Here is a 12,648-nt window from a genome sequence, read left to right as displayed (position 1 = left end):
AGAAGATAGCCGAATGTCATGCACTCTGTGCTATAGCAAAGTACCCATCTCCTACAGTGCTCCCATCTTATGAGGCAACTTGAGAGTTGCATTTCACATGATTAGTAATAACCATTTTGACCTCAACTAGCAGGCAATCTGAGCTTAGTTACTAGCAGTTTACAGTACACTGGAAAATGGCAGCTGCCCAGATTCTGTAGAACTTGTCCCATCCCCACTCATCCTTGTTCCTGTGAAAATTTGAATTTCTTCCTAGGCTCTACTGCTTGAAATAAGAGAAGCTCTGGTCACACAGACAACTGAAGCATTCCCACAGGTAGAGGAGTTGCTGGCACTCTCAGCTCTAACTCCTTGCTTAGCAGCTCAGACAGAACTCCTGGAGGCACGTACTACACAATTCTTCCTGCCTCTACAGTGTCTTTTCTCCTTGCTGCTGCTTCCTGTGTGTCACCAGGGCTTCTTCACAACTTGCTTTCTTCTGAATCAAATTAGGGCCTTATAACAAACTGGTCAGCAGTTATCTCCAACAGTAATGGTGGGAGAAAGTTAAATATTTGTACCAGGTTGAAGTCTGCCCTTTGAAGTGGACTGGAACAATTCAGGAATCATCAAAGCCCAGGTGCCAAAACTGCCCAGGCATCTGATGGCAGGAATTTGAATGTTTGCTATTTAGGTGCTCACAGAAAGTCTAAATCCAGAAATCACTATGTCCAAACCTTTGAGCACCACTTCAGTGCACTACACACGCACACGCACATGCACACGCACACGCACACGCACACACACACACACACACACACACATTTGTGACTTAAAAGAAAAAAAAGCAGGTAAAATCTGGTAATGATAGCCTTGCTGATAAAGATTTTGAAGATAAAAGATACAATAAAACATTGAGGATTATGACTATTCTCACTCTAAAATATTTTTGAAGAAACACATTTCCTATTCAAGTTGCTTTTTTAGGGAAACAGAGACAGAGAGACTGAGAAACCTCTCTTGCCACACTCAAGGTATTTCCTTTAAATGAAAGCCCAACTAGATGGGAACATATAAGAGTCATTTCAACAATACATCCTAATTTATTTAGAAAAAGATACTTTCTGATTAGTGCCCCCTTCCTGTCCTTCCCTTCCATATACTGCCTACCACCCAAAACTGATAGGTCATATAAAAGTAATAAAAATGGAAAACTGCACTAGCTGTCTACATTAAGAAGAGTTTATATGCCACTGGTTTCATCAGCATAACTTCACTAATCTAGGAATGTCTCGCCTAAGAACAGAAAGGTCATAAATATCTTCTTGTTCATTCCGGGAATTACCTGAAAACCCCATTAACCCTTCAATAAAAATGCCAAATGAAATTTTCAACCACAAGAAACTTTGAAACTTTGGTCTTAAAACATCTGCTCTGTTGTGTCTTCCAAACCTAAATCATTCTATCACAATTCTTACCCAATCCTAATCGCACCTTCCTCCAATTTGAACGACCTGCTGTATACCAGACTTCAAAATCTGAATAAATCTCTCTCCTGCCCTGCCACCTCCAAGACTCTACTAAGGCTCTCTCCAGGTACTGCTCTCCCTTTAAGTGTTGAAGTCACCTTTGCTTATAAGTTGTTTGGCTGATATTTCAGAAGTACAGAATTTGAGGAGCATAGTCACCACTGCTGTATGCTATGTGACCATAGACTGAGCCTAAATCCTAGGACCAATATCTATGGATATTTCTAAAATACACACTGAACAAATGACCACAGTTATATAGAGAAATCAGTTACCAGTTCAGAGATTTATATTTTTTCATGTTTATTTATATTTGAGAAAGAGAGCTGAGAGAGAGAGCACAAGCAGGGGAGGGGCAGAGAGAGAGATAGACACAGAATCAGAATCAGGCTCCAGGCACTGAGCTGTCTACTCAGAGCCGGATGTGGGGCTCAAACCCACAAACGGTGAGATCATGACCTGAGCCAAACTGGTCGCTTAACCGATTGAGACACACAGGTGCCCCACCAGTGCAGAGATTTAAATGTTCAGTAGCACCAGCAAAAAAATTAAACAGGTGTTAACAGATGAACATAGGGGAAAGAAAGGAAAACTAAGATAAAAACAGAGAGGGAGGCAAAGCATAAGAGACTCTTAAACTCAGAGAACAAACTGGGGATTGCTAGAGGGGAGGTGGGTGGTGGGATGGGCCAAATGGGTGACGGGCATTAAGGAGGGCACTTGTTTGGATGAGCACTGAGTGTTGTCTATAAGTGGTGAAACACTGAGTTCTACTCCTGGTACCAATACTACACTGTATGTTAACCACCTTGAATTAAAAAAAAAAAAAAATTAATCTATATAAAAAATATTAGTTGAACAAAAAGAGGAAACATGTGTTAATATATTTATTCTATAAGAATGAGCAAATTGATTCAAGGATGACAGAAAACTAAAGCAAAGGAGGAAATGATTAATCAAAGCAGGTATAAAAATAGGATTAAAACACTTAACATGTATTTCTGTCTCAGCGCTTTTTCTGAGACACATACTCCAACTTCACTAAGGGTACCTGGGGCTGTCTGTCCCCAAAGATGCTGGATGCATACGGGGATTGGGTGGTCTAAAAACAAACTCTTCAAGCCTTTTTCTTTTCCTCGGGAGATCACTTGGTAGCTCGCCTCCAAGGCACAGGCGGGAAAACCTCACCCCGCCCTGCAGGCACCCAACCCTGTGCGCATGCCCATTGCAGTGAAAGACCATTGCTGGGCGCTCGCCTTGTGCCTGCTTTCGACAAGCGCAACTGGGCATGTGCCTTGTGCCCACATTCCCTGAGCAGAGCTCAGGACTAAGCGGTGGTGTTCCTTCTTCTCTGATCCTTCTCGCTGCCTGAACACAACTGGTAGGTCCACAAATCAGTCCTTCCAGGACTTTAAGTGTGAGTGACGGTGAGGAGAGTGCCAGTGGGCCTCGGGCGGGTCGGGACGGTAGACCTGTGGCCTCGGAGGAGGAAGTTGCTAAGAGTTAGCGTTCTTCTCACAGGCGTCGCGGCCGCCATGGCCCTCGTCCTCGTGGTGGTGGGACCGGGACAAGTGAGGACAGCTGGCGGCCGAGGACCGGGGAGATGAAGACAGGTTGGGTCTTGGGGGCGTTCTTTGAGGTATCTGAGCAAGCACCTGGAACTGCCGGCGGAGCACTGAAGCCAGAGTGAGTCCTCAGTGGGACCCTGGGTGGGAGGCGGGCCAGGCGGTACAGAGCAGGTCTGGAAGGGGCGCCTGTGGGCGGGGGGTGGGAGAGGGGGTGCGGTCAGTAGGCAAAGTGGCTGGCTGACGCTGGATCTCAGGTCAGGTCTAGATCTCAGGGTGGTGAGTTCAAGCCCCGCCTGGGCTCCGGGATGGCCGTAAAGTCTACTTGAAAACAAAAACAAAAACAAAAAAACGGCGTGTGGGACTGGAAACAGGGAACGCTGCAGGGTTGGAGCTGCGTCCCGGAGATTTGTATCGCACTGTGCAGGGTGTCAAGGGAGGAGCCGGCTCACTGGTCAATATCAAAACTAGACACCTGAGCCCTTGTAGTGGGAAGACAGCCATAGGCAGGCAGTACACAAATGATTAAGACCTTCTCTGTGTTCCAAGAAAACCTTATTTAAGGGGGTAAAATGGGCCCAGTAAATGGGAATGTGACCACAGCAATTTAAACTCTAATTTATTTGTTTTATGTAATTTAAAATAAACTCAAATTTAAATTCAAATTTAAATTTCCAGCACTGTTTATGATGGGGAATCTAGCTGTGAAACTAAACCTCATGTTTTATTCCTGTCTTTAAGGTGACTTGACTGCCAGTTTGGCTGATGTAAATGATCTTGCAGCTCGTTGATTTGGTGTGACAAAAGCATGTACATTATCCTTACACAGGTTGATTTTGACAGTATTTTCAAATTAAAAAAAATTAAAACGTTTAGCCTTGGGAGTGGTATACCTAGGCTTTAGAGTACATTTTTCAAATCCCGATATTCTACTTTCAGGGTGAAATATGAGTGGGCGTGTGAGAACAAGATCTAAATCTAAACAAAGAAAGGGTAATCCAGAGTCTAACCAGCCAGCTGCACCTGTGGCTGTGAGTACTTTGGTATTTGATATTTTCTATACCATCAGTTTCGTTCTCTGAAAATGTTGTTGAGCTACAAACATACAGATACAGTGATATAAGTTTCTCTGCTGATAAGGAGTAGGAAACATTGAACCAGAAGGATTCCATACTTGTGTTCCCTGAGGAAATATACCCTATGACTCCATTGTTAAGCTTACTAACAACAGGTTGTCCATATCCATCCCAACATAGTTTAAAATAGCCTCCAAAGTGCTTGTGGCTACCTCTTCTTGGAGTAGCCACTCTGTGGGAAGAGTAACTTTTTTGTTTGTTTGTTTAAAGACATTTTTCTTTGTTTAAAAAAAAGTTTATTTTTATTTTATTTTTGAGAGAGAGGGGGAGGGAGGGGCAGAGAGACAGGGAGAGAGAATCCCAAGCAGGAGCCTGAGGCAGGGCTCGAACTCACAAACCTTGAGATCGTGACCTGAGCTGAAATCAAGAGTCAGATGCTTAACCAGCTGAGCCACCCAGGTGCTCCGGAAGAGTAACTTTTAAGAATAAATATATAGAATCGTGTTTTACGTGTGGGTTTATACTTTTTTATTGTTTGGTATAAAAATCTGTAATATATATTTATATCGTTGGCATGTCTTAACAACACAACTATTTATTTGCGCACACACACACACACACACACACACCCCTAGGCCCAGCAGCCCAGTGATAATCAGCCTCAACAAGAGCAGGCACCAACCGAGAGTCAGGATATTATGCCTGATCAAGAGAAAGAAGTTAAAGAAGCACTTGTGGACCAAGGTGAAGGGAAAGGGGGGAGGAATGTCTATGGGGGTTCGGGGTATATGTGTGCATCGTGCATTATGACATACCATAACAAGATGAAACAAAACATTACAAGAGAAACTCAGTCATTTCCTGAAAATCGGTTGAAAATATGAAGACCGCATAGTTTGCAGCTTCATATGGTCCTTCACTCTAATGAATTTCCCCTTTTTCTTCAAGATTTATTTAATCTGTGTGCTTGAACATGCAGTCTTTTCTAAGTCAGAGGAAACTTTAATTACAAAAGTATGCATTGTTTACTAGTTTAATTTGTAGTTTAATTTGTTCTTCTTAGGCCATGGATTATTTTAGGAATTCTCTGGTAAGAGGTTTCTACAATAAGACTGAGGGCAAAGTCCATTAATTTCTTTCCACCCTGCTCCCTTTATTCTCACTGTAAGACAGAAGTTTGACTATAAGTCACTAATATTTTGCTGTTATTTTTGATACTTGGTTCTCTGCATGATTCATTTATCATAAGTTATAGAGAGAGACTTTGCCCCTAAATCTAACTAGTTAAATTTCACAAAATAGTTTTCAGGTTGCTCCAATAGGAGATGTATGTCACTAGTGTAGGATTTGTCATAGGCGCACAAATGCACTCAGCTAATTGTTCAGGAAATTAAATTTTAATTTTCATTAAATTCCTATCCATGGTGCAGACTGCCTGGTGGCTCAGTCAGTTAAGCATCTGACTCTGGATTTCGGCTCAGGTCACAATTTCCCAGTTCGTGACATTGAGCCCCGTGTTGGGCTCTGCACTGGCAGTGCAGAAGCTGCTGTGATTCTCTCTCTCTCTCTCTCTCTCGCTCTTGCTCTCGCTCTGTCTCTCCCTCCCTCTCTCCCTCTCTGCCCCTCCACTACTGGCTCACTCTGTCTCTCTCTCTCTCAAAATAAATGAATAAACTTCAAAAAACTTCCTGTCCATGGTGTAAATTTAAGATTTCTTAGCTGATGCTCTCTACTCTTAGTACACTGTGGTAATATAATGCAAATGTAGATTTAGTGTGGTTTCTCTTTAGATTGTTATTTGAAATAAGGTTTCATAATACAAAAAAAGATGTGACGTCCACCTTTCCATCCCTTTTTTTATTACAGTAAGTATACAGGCTTGTATTTCATATAATAGAAAGAATAAATAGTATCACTTCTTTCTTTAAATTTTGTGTTTACTCCTTAAATTGATAACCTTTTTTTTTTTTAAGGACCTGACCTGGAATCTGGGATCCAGGAACTACCTCTGCCAAAGACTGGGGGTATCAGTGAAGATGACAGTGATGTGAAGGGGGCAGATGTCCCAACAGTGGAGCCCATGAAAATGCCTGAAGCAGGTATGTTATCCATTGAGAATGCAAAGTATGCAGGTCTTTTCCTGAATATTATATCTTTAATTATGTAGATATGACTTTATTGATACTTTAATGACAGAGTTTACACATAAAGATACTTTCACAAGTAGTTCAGACCCTAACTTCCTGATTGCCTGATATATAACCTATCAGATATAGAATTTAATTGGGTCAAAGCCTTATTAAATTATAAAATATGAAAACATTTCCTTTTTTATAAAGTGTAAATACTGGGGCGCCTGGGTGGCTCAGTCAGTTGAGCGTCCGACTTTGGCTCAGGTCATGATCTCGCAGATTGTGAGTTCGAGCCACGCATTGGGCTCTGGTGCTGACAGCTCAGAGCCTGGAGCCTGCTTCAGATTCTGTGTCCCCCTCTCTCTCTGCCCCACCCCTGCTTGTTCTCTGTCTCTCTCTTGTCTTCCAAAAGTGAATAAACATAAAAAAAAAATTTTAATAAATAAATAAATAAATAAATAAATAAACAAATAAAATAAGCAGTACATACTTTAACCGATAGCTAATTAAATTCGAAATCTTCTATAACTTCCTCTTTTCAAAAACACAAAGGGTGTTGTATGGAAGCCAATTTGAGAATAAATTATATTAAATAAATAAATAAATAAATACCACAAAATGCATTTGGAGTAAATACCAGTTTGTGTGAAATATGCCAAGGCACTGAAGTATGTTCCAATACCAGCTCTAACATAAGTTGTGTGATTCTGGGAGAATCCCCTCACTTCTCAACCCATCTTGACTCATATATTTAGAGATTTCAAATCAGATAAATTGCAGTCATTTTTTATTGCTGATTTTTGTATTCTGTGGTTCTGTTGGATAATATACATGGAATACAAAAATCTCCTATCTTGTATGATTTATTTATCAGGTAACATCTTTGGTCAAATTTTAACATCTGAGTTGAGATTTCACTGGTACTGAGATCAAGAAAACACACTGTTTGATGTTGGTTTTTCTCTGTGGAGACATTTCGTCAAATTCTAAATTATTGTGGCTCTTACGAAACACGTGCATTTTGAAACCTTTCCCCAATGAAGGCTCAAATGACTGAGTAATAAAATGGCAAGACATAGTCTAGTTTCTGGTTTCTGTGGCACATCAAGTAGGGAGAGTGCATGGGTGTTATATGTAAGCGATGAATCCCTAAATTCTACTCCTGAAACCAGTACGACACTAGATGTTAACTAACTTGAATCTAAACATAAAGATAAAAAAATGAAACTACCTTTTAATAGGTTCATTTCATTTTATCTGTTCTGAACCTGAAGGGTCTTTTTGTTTTCTTGTACCAATAGAAAGTGTGGTGTGTTCCAAAAACGTTGGTAAAGTATATGCATGGAATTCTGTCTTATAAAATGGAAGCTATAGTGTCCTCTGCATATCATTAATTTAATCTAAATAAAATTTTGCTGAGTACTGTTTCCAACTCTGTGTCTGTCTTACAGGTGAAGGTTAACCGAAGGTGTAAGCAAAAAGAAGCTGAAACGATGCAAACTGCTCTCATGTAGGAAGGATACTTTACTGTTCAAAGTCTCTCAATAAAATCTTACAACTTTCTCCAAAGACTCTTTCAAACCTTTGTTAAACTTACTTTAAGTATTAGATGCTATTGAAAATTGTGTCATTTTTTGAAATTTTGTATTCTGATTGAGCTGGTAAGTGCAGATATATCTGTACATCAATGGTCTCTCCAGCAGCCTTGCTACATAACGATTTAATGCCAGAGGTGCATGTCAACATCTGTTATGAGTTTCAACGTACACAATTCTATCATCTTTGAATACTAACAGTTTGTTCCTGCTGTTTTAAACATTGTCCCCCCTCTTTGTTTCCTCATTTTACAATATTGGACAGACCCACCCAGTACAGTGTTGGAAAGTATTGGCAATAATGGACATCCTGGTCTTATTTCTGATAGGAATTAGAAAATTTTTACCATTTCACTATATTTACTGTGACATAGAGGAAGTTCCATTCTTAGTTTAGTTTCCTAACAGTATTTCTATTGAATATATATTGGCTTTCATCAAACATTTGTAGTACATTTATTCAGATGATCGTGGGAGTTTTCTTCCATGAATCTGTCAATGCAATGAATCTCATACACATTTTCCTATGTTTAAATCAACCATACACTTCTGGGTGAATGTTCATGATCTCTTACCTTTTTGAATAATCTACATCATATTAATTGGGTTAGAATTTTTATTAATATCCTCACGAGTGACATTAGCATCTACTTTTATTTCACATACACTCTTGGATTTTAGTATCAAGGATATATTGGCTTTATAAAATGAATTGGTATGTAAAACCTCTTTTTCTCTTCTCTGGAACTGAAGACTCCGAAAGGCTGTGAGTAATGTAAGACTAGACTTTCCCATGTTCAGCTGTGCGTGGATTGCATCGCTTTCTTGGAAATTGGACCCTACCTAAATGGCAGGGAACCTCCAGATCCCCATCATTTCGAATTTGGTGAGGTGCCCGTCTTCCCTGCAACATGCCTCTACTGATGCCATCACTCCGAAAGCTACCTGCTCTAGTTTCTATGCTGTTACTAATCTTCTATACCCACAAATTTAAAAGTCACGGCTCTATTAGCTAGATAATTTTGATCTGTGCTCTCTAATTGTGAATAGCTGGCCATCCACTAGTTGTGTGCACGTAGGACAATAGATCCATTTATTAAGTTTTTAAAGAATAAGTTATTATAAAAACTCTATTGATAGCATGTATACTATATATTAGCGAATTCTTTTCCTAGGTTCCATACATTTATAACTTCATTTAATCTTCACAAAAAGGTGTGTCAGATTGTAGCCACAACTTACAATTGACTCTAACGAGCAGTAGATTTTGGGACTCAGCTCTAAGTCAGAAGCCCTTGGTCTTCCTCAAAGTAAATACATCTGAAAACTTTGGCCAGGAAAACTGATGGTGTACATGGTGACTATACTGTTAATCTGATGTTTTCATGAAAACTTATAGTAACTTTATGTTTTACATGAAGGAAGTGTTTCACAAAATGTGGCACACAGACTTCACATGGTTTTCCAGGTGATTTCATTGATACAGAAGGAAAAAACATTTAAAATTTAAAAATAATAGCATACTTATTTTACTGTGCTACAAAAAATATATGTAACTATGGCACTACAGCTATTTGGAACAGTTTATCCAAAGACAAAGAATGATGTCACAAGCCCCATGGCAAAAACCCACAGATCTGCAAAACTTCTTTCTTCATAAGATATTTAAAGGCATGGATGTTAGCCATTCTTACAGGTGTGAAGTGATGTCTCATTGTAGTTTTGTATTACCCTAATGACGAGTGATGTTGAGCGTCTTTTCGTGTGTCTGTGGGCAATTTGGAGTCTTCTTTACAAAAATGTCTATTCCTGTCTTCTGCTCATGTTTTCAATCGGGTTATTTGTGTTTTGGGGTGTTGAGTTTTATAAATTCTTTCTATATTGTGGATACTAACCCATTATCAGATATGCCATTTGCAAATATCTTCTCCCATTCTATAGGTTGCCTTTTAGTTTTGTTAATGGTTTCCTTCCCTGTGCAGAAGGTGTTTATTTTGATGAAGTCCCAGTGGTTTATTTTTGCTTTTGTTTCCCTTGCCTCGGGAGACATATCTAGAAAGAAGTTGCTACAGCGGATGTCAAAGAGGTTACTGCCTGTGTTCTCCTCTAGGATTTTGATGGTTTTGGGTCGCACATTTAGGCCTTTGATCCATTTTGAATTAATTTTTATTTTTTAATTTATTTAAATACAAGCTAGATAACATACAGTGTAGTCTTGGCCTCAGGAGTAGAACCCAGTGATTCATCTCCCCCTGTGACACCCAGTGCTCATCCTGAGAAGTGCCCTCCTTAATGTGCATCACCCATTTAACCCATCCTCCCTCCCACCCACCCCTCCAGCAACCCTGTTTGTTCTCTGTATTTAAGAGTCCCTCTGGTTTGCCTCCCTCTCTGTTTTTATCTCATTTTTGGGTATGGTGTAAGAAACTGGTCCAGTTTCATTCTTCTGCATGGTGGTGTCCAGTATTCCTAACAGCATTTGTTAAGGAGCCTGTCTTTTTCCTCGTGGATACTCTTTCCTGCTTTACCGAAAATGAATTGACCATATACTTGTGGGTTCCTTTGTGGGTATTTTATTCTGTTCCATTGATCTATGTGTCTATTTTAGTGGCAGTTCCATACTGTTTTGGTCACTACAGCTTTGTAATACAATTTTATGTCCCAAATAGTGATGCCTCCAGGTTTGCTTTGCTTTTTCAAGGTTGCTTTGGCTATTCTGGGTCTTTTGTGGCTCCCTACCAGTTTTAGGTCTGTGACAAATGCTGGCAGTATGTTGATAGGGATTGCATTAAATGTGTAGATCGCTTTGCGTAGTTTTGACAGTTTATCAATATTTGTTCTTCCAATCCATGAGCATGGAATGTCTTTCCATTTCTTTGTGTATATTCAATGTCTTTCATCAGTGTTTTAGAGTCTTCAGAGTACTACAGGTATTTCACCTCTCTGGTTAGGTTTGTTCCTAGGTATCTGATTGTTTTCAGTGCAATTGTAAATGGGATTGATTCCTTAATTTCCCTTTCTGCTGCTTCACTCTTGCTGCATAGAAACGCCACAGATTTCTCGCCTGGGTGGCTCGGTCGGTTAAGCGTCCGGCTTCGGCTCAGGTCATGATCTCACCTGAATTCGTGGGTTCGAGCCCCGCATCGGGCTCTGTGCTGTCAGCTCAGAGCCTGAAGCCTGCTACTGATTCTGTGTCTCCCTCTCTCTCTGCCCCTCCCCTACTCACGCTCTGTCTCTCTCTGCCTCTCAAAAATAAGTAAATGTTAAAAAAAAAAAGAAAGAAATGCCACAGATTTCTGTATGATGATTTTGTATCCTGTGACTTTATTAAATTCATGTGTCAGTTGTAGCAATCTTTTGGTGAAGTCGAGTTAGGGTTTTTTAAACACAGTATCATGTCTACTGCAGCAGAAGAAACAACAGGTGTTGGCAAGGATGTGGAGAAAGGGAAACCCTCTTGCACTCTTGGTAGGGATGCAAACTGGTGCAGCTACTCTGGAAAACACTACAGAGGCCCCTCAAAAAGTGAAAAGTAGAACTACCCTATTGTGCAGCAGTTGTACTACTAGGTATTTACCCAAAGAATACAAAACTACCAGTTCAAGGGGATACATGCACCCCGATGTTGATAGCAGCATCATTTGCAATACCCAAGCAGTGGCAACAGCCCAAGTGTCCATTGATTGAGAATGGATAGAGAAGATGTAGTATCTATATACAATGCAATATTACTCAGCCATAAAAGCTAATCAAACCTTGCCATTTGCAACGGCGTGGACGGAGCTAGAGAGTTTTATGCCGAGCAAAAGAAGCCAGTCAAAGAAAGACAAATATATGATTTCACCCCATGTGTAATTTTTGAAACAAAACAAATGATCCTAGGAGGAAGAAAGAGAGGCAACCCAGGAAACAGACTCTTAACTGTAGAGAAAAACCTGATGGTTACCAGAGGGGAGGCAGGTTGGGGGATGGATTAAATAGACGATGGAGATTAAGGAGTGCTTGTGGTGATGAGCACTGGGTGATGTATGGAAGGGTTGAATCACTATATTTTATGCCGGCAACTAATATTACACTGCATGTTAACTATCTGGAATTTAAAAAGTTATAAATGTAAAATAAAACTAGTAACTCTAATAAAATTCCAATAAATAAATAAATAAATAAATAAAGGCAGGGACAGACAAGCCACAAATCCCTATTTCCCTCTACATACATCTCCATCACCCTGACAATCCAGAGGCCTGGCTCTACCTTATGCCCCTATTACTGTACACAACACAAGAGTTACATCTCTGAGCCCCCATTTGTATCCTCACACCCAAAACTATTTCTGCAACTAAGTGCTGTCCTCAGAATTCACCATCCTTAGGGAATGGCGGTAGGATACTAGCAACAATCGCCTACTCACTTACAGAGTATTCAAAATATTTCCTGGTGGGGCACCTGGGTGGCTCAGTCGGGTGAGCGGCTGACTTCGGCTCAGGTCATGATCTCTCGGTCAGTGAGTTCGAGCCCCGCGTCAGGCTCTGTGCTGACAGCTCAGAGCCTGGAGCCTGTTTCAGATTCTGTGTCTCCCTCTCTCTGACCCTCCCCCGTTCATGCTCTGTCTCTGTCTCAAAAATAAATAAACGTTAAAAAAAATTTTTTTTTTAAATTTCCTGGTGAGGTTGTGCCTGGGTGGCCCAGCCGGTTAAGCGTCTGGCTCTTGGTTTCAGCTCCGGTCATGATCTCACGGTTCATGATTCCAGCCCCACATCAGGCTCTGCACT

General features: G+C 40.4%; 1 protein-coding gene across 1 annotated transcript; it reads left to right on the top strand.

The window, feature by feature from the left end:
- The first annotated feature begins 4,020 nt into the window (after positions 1-4,020).
- On the top strand, positions 4,021-7,736 carry LOC128774487 (P antigen family member 3-like). The gene is made up of 4 exons (XM_053893570.1): positions 4,021-4,104; positions 4,785-4,893; positions 6,123-6,273; positions 7,733-7,736. The coding sequence occupies exons 1-4, from the start codon at positions 4,021-4,023 to the stop codon at positions 7,734-7,736; spliced, it is 348 nt and encodes a 115-aa protein (XP_053749545.1).
- Positions 7,737-12,648: the final 4,912 nt, after the last annotated feature.

The sequence above is a fragment of the Panthera pardus genome, unplaced genomic scaffold (assembly GCF_024362965.1).
Source record: "Panthera pardus isolate Hobbes unplaced genomic scaffold, ASM2436296v1 HiC_scaffold_325, whole genome shotgun sequence".
In the NCBI taxonomy this organism is placed as follows: domain Eukaryota; kingdom Metazoa; phylum Chordata; class Mammalia; order Carnivora; family Felidae; genus Panthera; species Panthera pardus.
Note: the sequence above shows the minus strand (reverse complement) of the source record. Positions and strands in the feature narration are given on the sequence as shown.